General features: G+C 44.6%; 1 protein-coding gene across 2 annotated transcripts in view; it reads right to left on the bottom strand.

The window, feature by feature from the left end:
- Positions 1–20,251, bottom strand: part of DGKH (diacylglycerol kinase eta) — a gene marked incomplete at its 5' end in the record, with an annotated part of 165,947 nt that extends 145,696 nt beyond the window's left edge. For both annotated transcript variants that reach the window (XM_082013185.1, XM_082013186.1), the window contains 2 exons: positions 12,840–13,022; positions 20,195–20,251. In XM_082013185.1, coding sequence (XP_081869311.1) covers positions 12,840–13,022; positions 20,195–20,251 — 240 coding nt within the window. The remainder of the gene's footprint in view (positions 1–12,839; positions 13,023–20,194) is intronic.
- Between the last annotated feature and the right edge of the window lie 599 nt (positions 20,252–20,850).

The raw sequence follows: 20,850 nt of genomic DNA, 5'->3' as shown, positions 1-20,850 counted from the left end.
TACTCTCAAATGGGCTTTACTATATATTAACTCCAAGCAATAAAACATCAAGACCATGTTCGTGTTTCAGTTTAGCATTAGTTTTTATAGACGATATATAAAAGGAGATAGTTGTAATAGACATGCTATGATGTTCTTAACTGGAACTATATAAACAGTGCTTCTATAATAGGCGCTACGCTGAACTTTGTCAGGGAACTGCCTGAACTTCAGACTTCATGCCTTGCACTGCTTTTCCTGATTTTTAAACCTGAAAGAAACATCTGTAAAGATGAGAATAACTAATACATAATGGTTAAGGAAAAAAAAAATCTGAGAATAAGCAATATTCAGACAGCATGTACAGAAATTCCCCCTGTAAGCTCTATTCCCTAGAGTAAAAATTAAGTGCAGATTCAGGCAAATTTAGGAGGCTCTAAAGAACAGAAAAACTTGGCCTATTATACCACTTAACAAGATACTGCTAATGATTTTCAACCTTTCCATCTAAAAATAAGGTAATTTTGCAATTAAAACAAAAGCCACCATTAAATCTTAGGTGTCAGAACATTTTTCCTTATTTATACCTATCAGATGAATAATAATTTTATAGACTGCGTAGCTACCTAGAGAACACAAGTTCTATTACACGTGTTTCTAACACAGCAGTGCTACAGCCTTGCACATATTCTTAGGCATTCATCATTGATCAAATTTTTCAAGCAAAATTCAGCACTGTCAACCATTTTTCTTCTGTGGATACTGCATATTATTTTTATCATACAGCTTAGTATAAATTTATTTTTGTGTAAGTTACATTACATACCTCCCCCATGAAAGAAAAACACGTAAGTGCTTTTCCGTACCCTGCAAAATTCTGCACACATCAAGAATCAGATGTTTAGTATCGTTTAACACCTTGGGGAGAGGAGTTGGAATCGGTATTTCTCCATCACGATACGATGTGGTAAAACTGATTAGTGGTATTAGCAACAACCGACAAAGTTTAAGTGGTCCAAGGTGAAGTAAAAGGGAAGACCAAGCTTGCGCTCAAACAAGAGACATACAGTCTTTCAACTAAACTGCATAGTTTGAGAAGTTTTATAATCACTTCCACGACAAATAATTTACAAGGGGGAAAGTATTAAAAGTATATCCAGGACAGAAAGGGTCAAGAAGCCTACATTTTATCAAGTCCCTGTGCCAAGCATTTCTTTGCTGCATTTAGATGGGTCCTATTCTGTACCCTGCTCATGACCTCTGAGTCATCTGTCACCACCTGCAAGAGGTGCAGAACCACCTCCAGTGATGTGGAAAGAATGGTGAAGATGATGACAGACACCCTCAACTGCATCTTGACCAACTGCGTCTTGGTCAAACCCTAGGTCATCAAACATGATGCAGAATGACATCAGAAACAAAAGTAAATGTGGAAATAGTTTAAGTTCTTGCAATCTCCTTGTGTAGGAAATTCTAGTTGCGTTTAGTTCCCAGTTCCCCCAAGTGCCTCTTAAAATTCTAGCTTTCAAATTTTAACTAAAGCAGCATACGAAAGGTCTTATGGCAAATAAATCACTGCTATAGTAGGGAGACTATTCGAAATAGCCATCAGTCCAGGGAGGCTTAATTTAGAGAAGAAAGACTTTAGACCTTGATAAGGCATGACATGATTCCATGCCATTGATCTGCAATCACATAGCTTTATCTGTAATGCAAACAAAAAGTTATTTAGAATATTCCTAATTAGGTATAATAAGTGTACACTGGCACATTACAGACTCTATAAATAGACAGCAACCACAGCATTTCACTGCTGCTCCATGTTATGGGGGGTGAGGGGGAAGAAAGGCACTTTCCTTTTTTTAAGACCTTTCTTAAAGTTGTACCACTGAAAAGAAGTAATATTTTTTTTTGCTTATGAAGGTATCTAACCAGGCCTTTAAATACTGACAAATCTTCCTCAGCAGACACAGGTAATCCTTGACACTTGTGTAAAAGGAAGCAGGACAAAAATTAGTTCAAAATAAATCAGGAACCATATTCCAGCAACTCGTAAGACATTCAGAGAGCCATGGCTCTGGGCAACCCAATGGTGCTTTGAAAACGTCCCTCCTCTGAGCATGGGGGTGGGACCAGATGACCCCCCAAAGTCTCTTCCAACCCAAATTACTATTATGATTCTGTAACAACCCCCGTAAGTATTTTTTTTCCCTAGAAAAAGTCCCTCTCTATAACCTTTCACACCTACACACAGTAATTTAAACTGTGGATTAGCTATAAATAACCTCGGTGTATATTTCAAAGAAAGGTGTAATCATCCTTAGCATAAAATTCAGCAGAAGCTCATTTGCCTCTTGCCCTGGCTGTGACTTATTTTATTTTTTTTACTCAAACAGAAAAATGTAAGATTTCCTAGTCATTTCCAACACCTCACTGTGAGATAACCTCCCAAGGACACAGGTGTATCATGGGCTCAAAGGGTAATTTATAATAGGAGCCCTTTGTAAAACTGCTGGCAGCAGATGCCTGGCTGGAGAAGGGTGGGGAAGGAGTAGAACCTGTGATGTTAACTCCTTTTATCTCCTCCTCAGTGGTGCACACAGCAACCAAGTGAAAAACTGGTATTTTTTTTTTTTTTTACACTAAACAGTGTAAGCAAAAAAACCAAAATTCCGTATTTGTTCACATGCACAGACACATGTGCACAGAATTACTGGTCTCTTTATGCAAGAAGTAAGATCATCTGAAGTGTACATATAATCAGAACTATGGAAAAATGAAAAGCTTCAAAAAACTGCAATAAAGATTATGTATTCTTTAAAAAAATAAAAATAGCTATTCACTGCCGTTGCATTTACCTGGCAACACCAGGTAACATGAGATAATAGACAAAAGCACTGATGGGTTTTTAAGCATACAGCTTGACATTGCCAGCACATTTAATAGCTTGCTTTTGACAAGAGCTCATCAGAACTTCTGTACTTATTAGGATCATCTTTTCCTTTGAAATGATGAAGAAGCAGCAGAACAGAGTTTTGCGATGCAGCATCAGGGGCATAGCTAGAAATCTAACAACCCTCTGAAGCCCAGAGTATTTTTTTTAATGTGTTTTACAAAATTACCAAGTAGGGCAAGGGAAAAAGCTTCTCATCTGGTAGACTGCATAGAAGAACAGACCCTAATTTGTGTAATCGCCTTTGAATTTTTGAAAGCTTATTTGCCAGTGGATCGGGGAAGGTTGGAGGCCACTGGCCTAAGCAGTAAAGTGTCTCAGGTATAAATTTTATCTTGCCTGCACATAGTTTTGACGCACATGGACCAAAATGTTCTCCCTACAAAATGTTATCCAGTGGGCTCAGTACAGGTAAAAGTCCTTTCTTTGCTTCCTAAAGCTTGCCTGCTTCCAGAAGCAGGCATGAAGCAGCATACAAATGTGTACTAGCCCAGCATTCATTCATAACAAAAAACCCCCAAAAACCAAGCTGCAGTCAACTGAGCTTCAAGAAGTTCTCTTAAATTCTGTTTTCCTCCTACAAAAGCATTACAATGCAGACTTCCAGATTATATGCAAAGTTTTCTAAGACAAGTTCACTCACTCAGGGGAAAGAAAATCAAGTTTAACAACATCAGATAGGTGGCTCTGAAGGTTATCCTGTTTATTTTGTCTGTAATGAGAAGCTGTGTGAATGATAAAAATATTTCTTCCCATAAAAGCTCTGGTTTAATCAGAAACGTTGTCTCTTCATCTCAAACCCAACTCACTCATACTGCCTGTGCAGACCTGCATCCTCCCAGCATTCTTCCCAGGCAGAATCCACATATTATAAATGTGTTGAGTTAATATACCATAGAAAGAATTACTGTTTACACCACAAACACCACCATATTCTTTCAGTGATGGGCTCCTTGACTCACTAAACCCCGTTACCCTTTGTGCTCTCTGTTTTTTCCGCTTGAACAGACCTCTGAGACTGAGGCCAACCAATGTAACTCATCCAAAGCTCCCCCAGATATCAGGCAAAAGATGACAGTTACAGCTGAAAAATCAGCAAAAAGGGTGCATCAGTTTTCAAGACAACAGCTCCCCAGGGAACCACCTGCTCCCAAGACTGATTGGTACCACCGAAGGAGGAGGCAGTGTAGAGTGAAACTATCCAGAGGAGCAACCTCATACATCTGCACCCTCTCTAAGACTCCATGTCCAACAAACTTTTTTGATCTTGGGCAACTCATCTCTTTACGGGGATTATTGGGAGAAACCTGGCAGAGGCACAGGCTGAAAAGAAAAGCGATGTCACCCTTTCCCTGTTCAAATTCCTGAAGAAACCGTGACAGCAGCAGGCAAGAAAGGGGAGAGAGAGAGATCAAGAAGCAAGGTGTCTCTATGGGAGCATTAAAACAAACACAGAAGTATGCGCCCGTCCTCACGATCAACAGAGTGTGCATGGGGAGGGAAGGAGTCTCGGCCCGACGGGCGGCCGGGACTGCTGGTTAGCCACACTGATGCTTCCAGACATCCTTAGCTGAAGCAGAGCAAGCCACCCTTCTCACCAAGAGCTGGGAAGACACTGACCTCCCTCTCGCTCCGGAGCATCACAGCGGCAATAAGGACTACCAGCTGTCAAACTGAAGCCAGTCAAACTCAGTTGCTAAATTTAAGCAACCGCACAACAGGACATAACTGACCAGAGCAGCATGACAGCCCTTTAGATCCACTTAAATCTCTGCAGGAATGAAAAATCTCGGCAGATCTTCCCAGCACGGAACTATGCCAGCAGTGCAAAACGACACCGAGGGCACGGCTGGCTCTCCTCAGCGAGCACATCTAGAAAGACCCTGGGTTGGACACGCATTCTCACGGCGGCCGCCCACAGAGGGGCTCGTGTTGCTTCCCACCTGGCAAATACAGAGGGAGACTCACTACCCACAAGCTACTACTCAGCTGCAAAACCCTATTAAGGTTGCTAAGTGACAATAACGTCGCGCGATCTCGCACTATTTGCAGACCCCAAATGCTTAAAGGCAAGGAAATGAATGGTTCGGATCATCATAAACCTCATGCTGCCCATCGAATAAACAAATAAATTCTCATCAAGTGTAAAGCCTTGCTGAATTCATTACAATAACGTTGACTCTCCCAGGAGTATAGCTCAGGTTTTTGTTATCAAGCTTTCAGTATCTAAGTGGTGAAATATTCCTAAACAAGAACATTAGTCAAATAAAAAAACTTAGCTGGAAAAAAAAATTACTTGCTCTTTCTTCATAATCGTGCAATATATCAGGATAATTCCTACATGGTAGAAGTGTTATAAGTCAACTACGTTCTGACTTCGTGTACAAAATTTTTATGGCTCACACCCAACGAGTACTTAAGCAACGGCTTAATTTTAAGAAGTAATTAATCATATAAAAGTGTACAGGACGACTGAAGTGTTTCAGTATGTGCTTAAATGTTTTACTAGAATAAATCTCTTATTTCATTTTAAATAGCATCTAATGATCTAATGCAGCGGTCTTATTTTTAGCATATCAACAAAATAATATTTATTTTGGGTCAGCATTAATCTTGTTTGCTGTGATAAATGCAATGTTTACATTAAGAAAGAATGAGGTTTCTTTTTATTATCATGTGGAGGATGTAAGTTATGGATGTCCTCAAGCTAGGCTTTTTTTGCCATTGCTAGCAAATTGAGAGTGGTGGCTCGAACTCAGTATAATAGAGCTACGGTTACTGCACTGATATTTAGTAGCCTGTTCTTAGGTTTTTAAAAGATTTTGGAGAACGCAACTTACTTTTTAGAGGCAGGAGGGGAAAGGATAAAACAGTAGTGTATAGTGGCGGCACATATAAAGGTGAAAGAGCGAGCTCGCTCTCTTCATAGAAGATAAAGTCCAGGTACCAAAGTATCAAACTGAAAAAAATGAACAAAGCTAGCCATGTTGTCAATAACTTTATAACATCGCATCCACCTACATTACAAATAACTATAGAGAATCTCAAAAACCTAACGGCCAACCAGCACAACATATTGGTCTTGCGATTCTTCTGGAAGTGAGCTACTGAACTACCTTCACAAGACACCAAAGTGTGTCTTAATTATCCCTATCAGAGGAAAACATCCAAAACATCAGAATGACTACAGAAGCATTCTTTTATATCCAAAACTCCATACCCTGAGCTTCAGTGAATCCACACACAAACACACAACACTTCACATGACCTTCTTGCCTGCACTTAGATTTTGAGATCTCCAGACTATGCTGTTCTATAGATCCCTGACCAGAAGCATGGTTGGTCAGAGTTCAAAGAAAATGAGAGTAACATGTTTAAAAAAAACGTAGCCTGTTGGAGCATTCCAGAGCAAGAACACTAGTCTAAGCTGCCTTTAGCACCTTCAGTAAGTCAAGGGGATTCAATACCTCCCTCAGCTAAAGTCTGCTGGATATCACAAAGCCTATGCTTGTGATCACTACTTCAATTACAAAATCACTGTAATTCTATGTATTCTGCTACAGATAATCCAAACTAACTTGACTAGTCCAGCTAGTCATACAGCAGTCATACAACAGTCATACGTCTTAGATTCTGATGTAACTGCTGGAAACAATTCAAAATGTCCACCAATTATCTATATAGCCTTACAAGGATAAAGACACAGCTATAGAATAGTCCTTTTTCGAGCTCTTGCATGGCTGTTATGTGTCTTCGGGTCTGTGTGCATGAAGTTCACAAGATAAGGCATCTCGGAAAGGGATACCCACTTGTCATTTGTTCTTGAATTAGTCTCTTCTTGTGCTTCTTAAAACCAGAAATTCTCTCTAAATTAAACAAGAAGCTCAATGTGTTTCACCTGATCTTTCTGGCAGAAAAGTATTCCCCAGCCCCTTGGAATGAAACACAAAACAATCAAAATCTCTTCTATTCAAGATGAGAGTGTGATTATCTTGTCTTTTTCACATTCATAGCTCACCAGCTGGTGGGGGGGGAAGTATAATTCATATTATTTTTCAGTACAAAATCGCATTAATCCTTTAAAGAGTCTAGAAATAAGAAAGGGAAAAAAGAAAAAAAAAAGACCAAAAGCAAATTTTCTGCGAAGACCTCTTGCAAATATCTACTAAAAACGTTACAAGCTCCTCCTTTCTGGTACTTAGCTAGCAATTTAAGCTTTGCCAATACATGCATCACTAAAATGCCTTAGCAGATTTCATTTCAGTTTTATACAAACATGTGTCAGGATTTGGAGTGGTAATGACCACTGTGCCTTAAATAGTGTTAACTCCTTCCATCCTAAGGCTGCTCTTTTCTACATAGCAAGTTCATTCACTTTTAACTTCCCAAAACTATCACATCTTTGGCTGAAATTTTCCATTAATGGACCCTTTTCTGAAAGCTTATGTAAAGATACAGCAAGTAGGAGAAGCAATAAATATTGCACACTATCTCACGCTAAAAACTGGTTTGCTTCATCCAGGCCTACTCTAGGACTGAATAACACATGTATGTACATGAAACCTTAAATATACTTCTCTGTGCATCAGTACGTGTGTCTGCATGTATCAGGAACATACACTGATGAACTGATTCTAAATATTTCCCCTAAAAATTAGGTTAAAGACCCCAGGATACGGGGAGGGAATCAAATTTGCCCGAGATTTTTACAACAGTTGTGAAAAACTGTTGGTGAAACATTTTACTAAGGATGGCAGGCACTGAACAACTAATTTAATTACAGAGCAAAAATAATGGAAAACACGAATACTGCAGACAGATATCCTGCAGCACCCTTCAATATTTTCTGTAGGCACTGCCAGGCGCCAAGAACTTGAGGACAATTTCTATGCACTTGGTCACTTCAGTTCTGCCCCATGCTGTGTAAACACAATGATAAAGTTTAATGACACTATACACGTTACTGCCTTTGCAAAATAAATTGCAAGTTACAGTGCATTTTAAAGCTGTGCAGATTCAAACAATCCTAATGCACATACAGGATCCCCAATGGGGTTAAATTTTGTTACCATGGCATTCTCCTGAGAACTTCTGGTACCCAAAAATCATGTCTCCTTAACCAGAAAGGAATCAACCACTACTTAGCTAAGTAAATTAGGAACTATCAAAGCTAGAAAAAGCAGATTACATTGCAGAGTATGGTGTCGGTGAAGTCTAGCACCGGTATCAACCACAGCACTTTACAGTTAGGTGAACCAACAAGCTATGGTAATCGGAGAGAAATGTATAGCAGAAACAAACTGGAAGTGACTACTGGGACTTGGCACTGTCAAATGTCACCATATGGAAGAGGTTGGAAACTTTTTGAAGGCTCAGTTCCTAAATGGCTGGTGTTATCCACTAAGGCCAATAAAAACACAGTGGGGAATTTAATTAATTTACTTTTATTACTCCATAATGATTTAGGCTATCTAAAAAAGTATATTAAGACCCCAGATAAGATAATTCTAGTAACAACTCTTGCCATTTAATTGAACAACGCTGCATCATCTCCACTAATTATAACACACCAGTGTTTCTGAACATCTCCCACATTACAGTAATTTCATTATTAACAAAAACTAGTGAGGGTGAAGGAGAGGAAGAAACAATTCTCCCGGATACATTACAAGTGTATTTATCTCGCTCAATACACTCTATGTTCTTGCATTTCCTGATTTATACTTTCTGCTCCAGAATGTCTGCTTCATCCAAAAATAAACACAGGCCAGATACCCAATCGCAGACTTGAGAGCAAAACATGTATCCAGCAGAGCTTTCCCATTAACTGCACATGGACCCATTAAAGTAGGAAGCCAGGTCAGCGATGAAAGTGCTATTCTTTATACCCACTTTTTAGCAGAGAGTACTCAAGACAAGAGTAGGAACTATAACTGTGCTCATCTGACGACTCTACTTCCACATATCCAGGGACCATTTCATTTCTTAATCTTGTGCTCACCCCTAAGATGAGCAGAATTTAAAGAGAAAAAGTGTCAGCTCTAATTTGAATGTTCCCTTCTCGACAGGTCCCAGCCATAAAGAACTGAAGCAAGACTATCTTTTTTAAGGAATGTACTTTGCACTACAGTGATTAACTTTGAAGAAACTACAACCCAGCTGATGACAGGCGGAGTTTTTGAGCTGCAGCCCCAAAGAACTGAAGTCATCTGTTTCATTTAAGAAAGGCACCAATGCTGCCTGTCTTAACCAGCATCTTTAAAAGTTAAGAAGACAAATCTAACGCAGACGGCTGAAGAACTTTCCACAACTTAAACTCCCAATATAACACTCTGTACAGCATCATATATACTACTTCAAAACTGTCTGACTACAGTTTTCCAAAGTCCTCATAAGAACAAAATGTGTATTCCAAAAATGTTTTTTTACCAAGACACTTTTTCTGTACTAAATATTCAGGTCTCCCAGAGGGGGGGAAATTGTGAGTAAACATCAGGAAACCAAAAATAATTTCAACGCTCTCTGTTGGGGATTTCAGCTTAAAACTGCTCAACTTCACAGGGTACCTGCCAACTGTTTATTATTGTCTCCATGGAACATATACGAGCTCCATAGATGGCACCAGCTTCCAGGATGAGGTTTAAAGATGTTGACCTTAATCTCACAGAAGTACTAATTAATTTTGGTCCTGACTCCCCTCAAGACACCTCCTGCCACAGTGTCACTCTGTAACCAAGCATGGGGCGAACGTCTCCTGGGTACAAAAAAGGTGTTGGCCCAAAGGCTATTTTAGTCCTTTGCACCGTAACTTGTTCCCTCCTCCTCAGGTTTGCAGATACCAAAACATGTTGATCTTCAAGTTTTCTGTTTGGGGAAATCAATAATCGCCATTTTTTGACACAGACATGCCTTTAAAGCACTCTCAAAATGTGAGGAATACATCTGCATAAACTAAAAACATACCCATAATAGAAGTTACACAAACATCTGGCCCTATCACCCATCCATTTCTTGCAGCAATTTACTGTAAAAGTAGTTCCATTGACATCAAGCGAGCAGTTTACAGAGGAAGTTGCTATTCAACGTGGGCAAGTGGTGGTAAAACCGGACAACAGATTTCTGAGTGGAACAGTACACATATGATTAGTGTATCACAAACAAGCAATGAACTTCAGAGTTATTATATCGACCAGTATAGTATTCTTTCTTTCCATTTTCCCATCCTGTTTTTCACCCCCTGCCCCCAGACAAATAATTAGTTGTTTTTATTTAGAAAGAAGAGGGAAAAGCTTCAAAACTCCCTTTGAGCATTACAGGTGTTAGAAATCTTTAGACTTCAGTTTGTGCTAGCAAAAGGGGTTTGCTCGTATACATACATTTGCTAAATCTTATTACATACACACTAAAAAAAAATTCCACTCCTGAATGATTCTGTCTGCAATATATCACCATATGGTAGCTTTCACAAATGATCAGCTGTACCAAAACATCTAAAAATAGCATCTTCCTTAAGCAAAATAAAAACAATTACCAGCAGAGACTTTTGGGTATAGTTCTAAGCTAAGGAATCAATATCACATTGCAGAAACGTTCCATGTAAGTATATAAGCAACCTCCAGAGAAAAACAGCACAGCATTAAATGGCCTGCAAGCATCAATGATAAATGTAATATACATGTTTCGGATTCTTTCAAAAGTCTATTCTGAGCTGTAAGGCAAACCCAATCCATTTAATTAAAACCTTAGCTTACAAACACATTCACCGAGTAAGTGAAGCTTAGCAAATCTAATTTGAATGAAAGGGACTAGCTGGGTAAAGGAGCAGCTCCCTGATGTTCCTTGCTCTAGTGGTTTCATGTAACCACTGATCACCAACTACTACAACAGCAAACATACAACACCCTTAAACTAAATGGGAGTTGTCTGTCTAAATATAGATACTTTTAAATAATGCATCCTGAGTTATAAAATAAAGTGCTACTGAATTATTTAACATGCGTCTCATCTTTAACAAAGATATATCACTTTTAATTAAACGGGAAGAAAGATGTGTATATTCAGGGTGCATATTACTGTAAATTGCAACCAGTAAAATAACTTTTTATGACTCCAATTACGTCAGCAGTCAGTTTTTCCTATATATATCCAATTCACAGGAATAGAACTGAAACGCAAACTACGATAAGCGAAAGCATCACTTGTGGAATTGCCTTAGAACTTCAGGCCATGCCAGCTTTGCATTCATTCATAGCCCTCAGATACAGAATATCCCACCAACCCATAACAGTTGGTAAGAATTGGTTGGGATCTCATGCTCACAAACCTGTTTCGGTAACTTTCATAATCCACGTTTTTCCTTACGCAAGTATCAACTTCTATGAGAGCAAAGCCTCAAATGCACTTAACACCACTACAGCTAATAAAGTACCATGCTCTGTCACTTTTAAAACATTTTGAAGACCGCCACACAGAAGTGGTGTTAAAGCTGAACATTTGTGCAGGACTATGTTTTCAACAACAGCTGTATATATTTACTATATTAACCCTTCAGCCAGGGCCAACATCTGCAAATGCAAAATTAACATTTAGCAATAAAATGGGATCACACATTGTGTTCAGGACATTTCAGGAAAAAAAATGGCTTTCCACCTCACATAATGGGATAAGGCTACTGTTTAACAACGAATGCTTTCTGTTTAAAGGTGGCTGCCCTTTGGATGTAGCGTGTGAAGCAAAAGCTCAAAGGAAGAACAGCAACAACCCGACAGGACTCCACAAACAGCCCCTTACAAACTTTAACGGGTGCTCTGTAAAGGAAACAGCAACACATGACCTATTGTGTAGAAACCAAACCGTAAGTGTGATCTCTCTGCGCCTGCATGGATTCACTTTGCCCCTCAAATCAGACGCTTACAGCAAAAACCCTGATCTTGATGTCACTGCACCCACTGGCTCTCCCCAACCAGGTTTTGTGCAGATCCCACCCCTGGATGCGGACCACACAAAGCCATGAGATCCTTCTACACAGAAAGTAAGTCAGGTCTTGTTATTTTTGTACTTTCAAATGCGTGCTTGTTGAAGCTCATTTTACAGGGGGGGGAAAAAAAGAAGTAATGTAAATACACCATCCATCAAAAAGCTAATTCCACCAGGATGACTTTGGCAGCCCGAGCCAGCCACAAAACGGCATTAACCTGAAATTTTGACAGCCGCTTTACGTATCCAGCCCCACGGGCGAGGATGCATAGAAGTTGACTCCTGTCCCGCGAGGCGCCTTTCAAAGTGGAAACCGCTCTTCCCTCCTTCGCGGCACTACCGCTCCCAAAACGGGAGTCCCCTGTGCCACGGCGGGCTCCCTGCCTGCCGCTGCCTGCCGCTGCCTGCCCTGCCTTGCCGCTCCGGCGGAGCGCACGGCGGCGGCCCCCCCCCCCCGGGTGCCGGGGGTGAAGAAGACGGGCTGTGTGGGAGAAGGAAAGTTGGTGAGGAAAGACTCGCTGAAAGAGCCCACCCGCGCCGTGGGGAGGCTGGGCGGGATCCCCTCGCGGTGCCCGCCGCCGAGGAAGAGGAGCCGGAGGGAGGCAGCCCGCCGCTTCCCCCACACCCAGGACGCCAGGCAGGGCAGGGCGGCCGCCGGGGCAGGCGGCTTCCCCTCCGGCCCCTCGGAGCCCCGGGGGGCTCTTCCTGCCAGCCGGGGACAGATGTGGACGCAACAGCTGGACGGGGAGGAGGGGAGAGGGAAGGAAGGAAGAGGCACGGCTGCCTCCCCCCCCCCCGCCCCGCCACCGCTCCCGGGGATGCGGGCGGGATGCAGCGGCCGCCCCCAGCTCCGGGCTGGCCCCGCTCTTGGGTGGGGACGGCGAGACTTGCCCCGGAGGCAGCGGCGCTGGCCGGCTCCTGCCCCCCTTACCTTGCTGCGGATCTGGCCCGAGGTGGACACTTTCCGGATGAGTTTCTGGGGGCCCTCGTGCTCCCCTTCGCTGTCCGACGACTCGTCCGCCGGCCCCGCCGCTGCCGAGGGTTGAGGCTGGGGCTGCTGTGGGATCCCGGCGCCGCTCATCCCCGCCTCGGCCCCGGCCATCTTCCCGGACTCCTACCGAGAGAGAGCACACGAGCCCGGCTCAGCCAGGGCAGCCGCTGCCGCTCCCCTCCCCGGGGAGGAGGAGGCGGCACAGGAGGGTGGGGAAAGAGGCGGTGCAGGGGGGAGGAGACAGAGGCGGTGGCGGCGGGGACGGAGCCGGGCGCGAGTGGAGAGCAGTCGGTCGCCCGGCCGCCATCTTCCACCGCCCCCTCTGACGGGGAAGGGCCGCGCCCTCGCCCCGGCCCGGCCGCGGCGGGCGCCGCTCCCCGCTGGCGGGGGGCTGAGGTGCCGCCGCCCGCCGGCGGGCGGAGCCGGAGCGGACGGGCCCGACACGGCCCCCTGCGCCCCTGCCAGCGGGGAGCCCCCGGGAGCGGCCGCCGGCTCCGGTGGGCGCTGGGTGCCGGTGCCGCCCCGCCGGCCGGGCCGCAGGTGAGCGCCGGGGCGAGTCCGAGGGGCGAACGTGGTGTCGAAAGCGGGTGGGGAGGGTCCCCGGCACCCCCCGCACCTGCCGAGGCTCCCGCGTTCCGCCGCGCCCGCGTGAACTGAGTCCCGCGTGGTTCGGGAGGTGGGACGCGGCACAGGCGGGGAGCGGCCGTCGGGGATCCGAGCACCTTCCGTTCGCAGCCCTCGCTGGACACCACGGTGTGCTTTGTGAAACCCCAGTGGCCGTCGGTGGAAAGCCGAGGTTTAAACGTTTCACGCAAGCAGCGCGAAACCGTCCGGCTCTGACCGCGGGTGGCCTTCCCACGCGCCGGCCCGTCACGGCCGAGGACTGCGTTGCTCTCCCTCGGGAGCACAGGGTGACTTTTTGGGAGACTGGGTGGACGGCATCTAATGCAATGGGTTCCTTATCCGCGCCTCCTACCAGTCGATCCCGTGGTATCCTTCAGCGTCAAAACGTTGGACGGTTTTGGACAATGTGTACAACTGCTTTCCAGTTGTTTTCTCCCATTAATTTTATTTTCTTATTCTTCTGTTCATTTTTTGTCTTTGTAAAAGAGGAGCCTTTACTTTTGGGGAAAGAAAGGGTCAGTTTTCCCTTTTTATCGCAGATCTGGCAGCTCACACAATCTTGAAATGTCACCACATGTTCTGAATTGTGGGACTTTGAAATTATTGTGGCTTGTATGTAGTCAGTGTTCAAAATAAGCATTTAAATCACAGCAATACTAAATAAAACACACAACTCCTAGCTGCATGGACTAGATTAAACATAAGAAAGCAATCAATACTTGTGGCTTCTATATTCCCACAATTCTATTTATATTTCTAACAAAAACAAACCCATACTGCACAACCTAGCCTACACTGTAGACACCTTGCCCTGATCTTAATTTTGTATAATCCAGAGTGCCCCACTTCTTTTACTGTGACTTTTATTCATAGTAGGGAACATTAGATATTTCCGTGAAGCCTTGCATGTTGTGTAGCTTAGTTCTGTGTTACTGCATCAGGCACTTCAAATGCAATTCTACTACCCTCCTCCACTTAGGATCACTTCTATTAAGTTATATGTAAAAAACTGTCAAAAGTTGCATTTTAAAAATGTCAAAATTTCTATTAAGTTATATTTTAAAGGAATTTTGATCGTATTACCTACATTCCCTATTAGAATAATAATAGGGCCTAAATCCTACCATTAATACCACTTCTCAAAATAGATGAAGTTCTCATATAGTCCCTTTTCCTTACAGGCTTATTGTGAAACTAAGGGATGACTTGTCTTGTCTCACTCCTCACCCGAGAAAGAGTTCTCCTTTTTCAAAAGCATGGGATCAAACTTGGGCAAGCACAAGTATGTTCACTGCTCTCGGTGAATTAATTTAGGGCACGGCTAGGAAGAAAGATAGGTCAAGAGCAAAGTTTATGAACACTTGTTCTTTCCACCTTCTTTTCCTCTTCTCCGCCTTAATTTCAGGAATAGCAAATTACACTGGAACATGTCTCACTGCAATTCCTTGAGTCTTTTGAAGGTCAATGACAACTGAACATTGCAAGAGGACAAGACAGAGTGTGCTAATTAATGCTAATATGTATTATCTGTAATTGTGATTCGAGGAAGGTTTAGTTCTTGCAGAATGCCAGCAAGTCTGACTAACTCCATTTAATTCAACTGAATTAAAGAGCGCTAGCTGAACAACACTACTGTTAGATTTGCTCCCATACTAAAAAAGCATTCAAAATATCGGTGCATGTGACTGCTATGTATTTGTATCACAGGACTAGGATCCTGTGCAAAGTTATGTGCAAAAATGTTTACCAGTAGACTTTTCACCCACGGAGAATACCTTTCCAAATTCAGTTGAAAAGGAGAGATGAGACAGCGAGGGGGAAAGGCACACAAAGACAGCCTATTACGCAAGTGTATAAATTGGGATTAGGACATTTGAACTTGGGGAGATAATGAAGTTGACTCTACTGATGACCCCAAATTTGTCCCTTGGGGTTTGGGGACTTTTTTTTAATAAAACATCATCTGGTTGCTTGTTCCTTACATATTTAGACCTCGATCCTTAAAAACAGTAGGTTGTTAAAGTGTATTTCCAAGAACAGCCTTCCACTGAAGTTTTGGAATAATAAATGCACAGCACCAGTATCTTCCAGAGCAAGACACTAATCATCTGGTTTGTTTTCAAAATGCTTTCACAATTGGTTACACTGCAAGCTAATTTAAAAACTCATCTTGAATGTTATAAAACACTGGACTATTTAGCAATGGGTATAAATACATTGTTTCATCATATATTACATGGAAAAATAGAAGCAAGTTAATAATTTGGTTTTTAAACTTAATGGCTCCCATGATATCCGGTGGCTATTACCATGCTAGCAGAGGAGCTGGAGATCTCCTTACATATCTGTATAGACAGCCCAGGTTTCCTTCGCTAGATTTCATCTCAAATGCATAGAAGCTGGTAAAAGACTATCTGTAATAAATAAATACAGTAAATAAATAAATACAATTCCTGAACCTTCAGAGCTTAACTGGCTCTGCACAGTTAAAGTGGCTTCTGCGCACTTTCTGCACCATGCAGAGAGCATCATGTGTCCTCGTGTGGGCTGCCCCGTTGCGGTCTTCCTCTCTCCTGACTGCTCAAACACAAAAACTGCGTTACAAGGAGGGAATGCACCAGCCTTTCACTTCCAAGCAAGTCTCTTTCATCATATCTTGATAAACTTCAGAATGTTATGAAAAAAAAAAATTCAAGTACTAGGAATACTCTCTTGGGTCAGCTGATGTGAAGATTTTAGTAGTAATGACCTAAACCTGCAAATGATAGGAAACATCCCGCAAGTACGGTTCAATGAGAACATGGGTTCTGTAATGTAGTGGAATCTGTAAAATTACAGGCTCTAAAATCTGTAGTCAGATAATGTGTACAAAGTTCTTCAGAATGGAGAAACAAAGCAAGTGTCAAGCATTGCTGAAAGTACCCGAGTTACTCATTCATGTTAGCATAAAAAGTTGTTTCTACAAACATATATATTGTCCATGCACAAAAAGGGCTTTAAAGAAGTCACCGTTTCCACTTGTTCTGCTTTTCAAAGGCATTAATAAATAACCAGGGTCCAGTTCCCAGCTTTATCCAGGTAATGCTGCCTAAGAAAGTCAGGAAAAGTCGCCTCAGTAAGGGCTGCCAATTTGACTTCCATCCCTTCACCTCACAGCTGAAATTCTCGCAGGTGATCGATGGCAGGCTCAGTAAGAGAAATACTGAATAGCACATTTCAGCTCAGTGAATACAGCTATGAATACCGTGGTACAAATGGTACCACCAGACTTTGGCCAGTCAGGCTCTTGAAGAATATGAGGCTATATGCAGGCATTAAAAACACATATAATATTTGCATGACCCATGTCTTTTCATTTAACATACTCAATTCCACGCTTCTTAGTAATTGCATTACATTTCCTAACTGAAGCAAGGGAAGACTGGTGAAAGGTGTAAAGAAAAGGTTGGCATTTAAAGGGAGATGCTCAACTGATATAAAACAGCTCCACTGACATCATTTGTGCTACGGCAATTCATATCAGCTGATGATCTGCCCTTTATATTCAATGAATCCCAAAGCGCTGGGTACATACATGCACTGTGAGAAGGTTTTAACTTGACTACATCCAGTCCCAATCATAGAATATCTGTTGCTAAAATGCATATGCAATATGGAAAAAAATCCAAATACACATGCACTGTGGCTGTGCTGGAGATTATAGCTTATAATGCAGATTAATGCATTATTTGATTTTCAGGAACATGAATGATTCCAGCTCTGATATTGATTCCCTTTGTAACAAGCATATTTACCTCTTTTTCTCTAGGTCACTTTGGCATCTATAAACCAAAGGGTAATACTTTATTTCCCTCCACCCCAAAAAGTTGTTCTGAGGGGATCTGGATGAATAGTGGTATTATGTGTCAGGTTAACAATTCATCATGTTTAAAAGATTTTATTGAATCTTTCCTACTTTTGGTGGTTAGTGATAACTATAGTTTTTAACTGGGCTCTCCACACTGAGCAGATTCATTTCAGATCTGCCTCTCTGATCTCTCTCCGCAGATCAAGTTAGTGATGTTACTCTTTCTTGGCTTCCTTACTTACCAAAGATGAAGCCAAAATATAACAAAATATACCATACCACGGTTAAAGAGAGTAACTGCCTAGTTCATGGCTGTTTCGGGAATAGCCGAGGCAACCTGTAGGTTACAAAAACGTGTTGTACACTTCAGAGTGAAAAAGTGTGAACCAGCGGTGGTTGTCAAAGAGTCACTTTGCAAATGTGTTAGGACCCATCTATGCATTTCAAGGGAAAGGTAAAGTCAAGACTCAGGTCTCATAAAAAACATGAAAGTCGGATCTAGAACTTTGTACAACATGTATATTTTGAGTACAAAGCCACCAAATCTCTCTTGGAAGAATGCAGGATGAGCCTTACATTTTCTGTTACTTTTATTTAACTCCATCATGGAGGGCCTAATGCAACTCTTAGTGGAGTCAGGAAGAGATTTTCCATTCAAAAGTGAGCTGTGAATTAAGGAAAGGATTTTACAGACATTTGAAATTGCACACAGACACATCTAACCCTGGCAGTCAAAGGAGAAGTTGTGGCTCCATTTGATGTCCGTCAGTTATTTCTCTGAACAGCCATAGGAACAGCGCTTCCCAACGACTTCTGACAATTTGCATAGATAAGTAACTTGCACAGATTCAAAACATGCAATAAATAGTTTCCCCTATCCTGCTGCTCTTTTTCTGGGTTTTGAGAGGGAGGGAGAGGTCTGGGCACTTTTTTTTTCCTCCCTTCGTCATGTAGTTCTTGACCTGAATCTCCCTTTGCCCCCATTGTAATAAAAAGCCTGCTTACGAGCAGATACAAAGAAGAACGATGCGGCTTTTGCCATAAAGACTATGTATTTTACCAGCAGGTTACCAGGTAAAGGATTGAGTGGTTTAGCTGAAATTAGAGTCTTGTAAAGGAAATCAGTGCAGTGGTTAACCTTAAAACTGCATTCATGGATGTACTCTTTAACAAATGCAGCAGTGAAATGATAAACATGACCCAAATTCTGTCCCTTACTGGGGGAGGGAGAGACGGAAGGGGAAAAAAAAAGAAAAAAAAGATGTACTCCTTGTTTATCTGAGCCCTGCGCACAGAAGGAAATGGGTTTGGATGCTTCAGCCGGGACTCCGCATTTCCAAGCGGAGGGGCTGAAACCCATCTGCCTCCCGAGTTTCAGCTGAGTTTCGGATGACGGCAGCCAATTTAAATGTCACTGTTTAATAGGATAAGGCGTTTGCGGGAATCAGCTTCACCGCCTTCCTCCCACGATGTCTTCATCTCTCCAGGCAAAAATCTCGGGTTTCCCTTGCCTGATCCTTTCGGTGTCAGCTCCATGTTACCGGAACACGCATACAGCTGTTTTCCCTATTACAGCTGCATCTCCAGCCAGCAGCTTCAGGGCTTGAGGACTGCAGAGGGCAGTGAAGGGGGATGCTCAACTTCACAGCAAAAAATGCAGCTAGTAAAAATGTATTTGGGAGGGCTACAAATCCCAACAGGGAAGGGGGTGAACTTGGTTCACCGTGGGTATCTCCAGGGCTGGGCTGCCGCTGTCCTGGGAGCAAGCAGACCTGTCCAGCCAAAGTATAGCTCTCCCCTGGCTGCTCCTTAAAGCTGGGTTTACAGGTAAAACCAGGGGTCCTGGACCAACACAACGAGTTAGCAAAACATGCCACAGTCATCTAAAGGGCAGCTTGGCAGTGGCATGAGTCTGTGCTTCACATCACCTCACCAAGTTCACAGCCAGAGACAGCCTAGCCTTGACCTCTCGGAGAGCCTGAAATCTCCCAAGCAGCTACCCAAAGACTATATTTAGCCTTCCCTGCCTGATGTGTGTGTGTTTGTACAATGGAGAAAAGACCAACAGCAGGACCAGATGGCCCTGAAAAGGGAAATCTGATTTTATCACCTGCTGAGGATGCTGGTGACATTATTTCCTTCGGTTGGAAGAAAGGTCTCCGAGTTGCTTTAAACAAACCACAAAGGCACCGCACCGCAGCTTTCCTCCAGGCCACTTTGGGCAACCCTCCTCCCTTCATAGCAGCTGAAAGGCACCCACTTTCCCCACACCCCACAAAGCAGGGTGGCAGCGGGGTGCCCCAGCCACGGCCCACTTTGCTGCTGCGCTATGACGGGGGCGACTCCCAGCCTGGCTACAGAAGAAGGGGGGGGGAAACAACAAAAAAAGTGTCCTTTTCTGGAAACTGCCTCCCAACTCTGGACACGTTGCTTTTGGGGTGCTAAGAGAAGGCGTTTAATGGTATCAACATCCAATACCCCCCACCCCCGGCAAAGTTGGAGGCAAGGCTCTCGGTGTTAATCCCAGCCTTTCCACCCGGGCAGTGAAACTCGGAGAGGGCAATGAACTCCCCGGCCCCCCGAAGGACGAGCCCGCCAGCAAATGGCCGGTCACGCCGGGGGCGAAAGGCTCCAGCCCCCGCCGTCCCGCTCCCCGCGGGGAGTGGACGAGAGCCGGCGGCCGGGCTCCGGCGCGGAGCGGGGTCGGAAGAAGGGACGGGACTGGGGGACCCACCGATGACAGCCCGACCCCCCCGGCTGAACAATACCGGCAGGAAAAAGTGTAGGAAATGCCTGTGCAACTGCAAGGCACGCATGTACCTACCAGTTCATCCCAGGCGGGGCTGCGGGCGCTGCAGGAAGGGCACCCGTGCTCTTCCATCCCCCCGCAGCAGCTCCCCTGCCTCCGCGGGGAAAGCGCCGACGGGCCGCGGAGCCGCTTGCGCCGGGCTGCGCCTCCCGCCCGCCGCTGCCGCCCCCGCGGCGGGCAGCGCTCCCCCCGCGCCGCCCTCCTCCCCCCCGCCCCGGCCCCGCTCCTCCCTTTTTCTCCCCTGGCCCCGTCCAGGCCCCCTCCTCCCTGCCCGCCCGGTTCCGCTCCCTCCCACGGCCGCCGGGCTCAGCCCCCGCTCCCGGGGGAGCCGGCCGGCGGCTGCCGCGCCGCTCACATCATCGCCGCCGCCGCCGCCGCTGCCCGCCCCCGCCGCCCCGGGGGGCTCCCCGGTGCCGTGCACACCCGCCCGCCGCCCCCCCCCCAGCCTCCCCGCCCCGGGAAACCCAACGGATTACGGTGCAAATCGCCTTGGGCATAAGCCGGTTTACAGCAGCTTCGGCTGTCGGCGGGGCCGGCGGGCGAGTATGCGCCCCGCGGGGCGGGGAGGCGGGTTAGCCCCCTCGGGGCGCCGGCAGCCCGTCCTGCCCCGCCGGGGCTCTGCCGCCTTCCCGCTGCCCCGGCCCGGCCCTGCCGGCTCGGCGCGGGGGCGG

The sequence above is a fragment of the Phaethon aethereus genome (assembly GCF_964289735.1).
Source record: "Phaethon aethereus genome assembly, chromosome: 1".
Classification (NCBI taxonomy): domain Eukaryota; kingdom Metazoa; phylum Chordata; class Aves; order Phaethontiformes; family Phaethontidae; genus Phaethon; species Phaethon aethereus.
The sequence above is the reverse complement of the archived record's forward strand: the minus strand, read 5'-3'. Positions and strand labels throughout refer to the sequence as shown.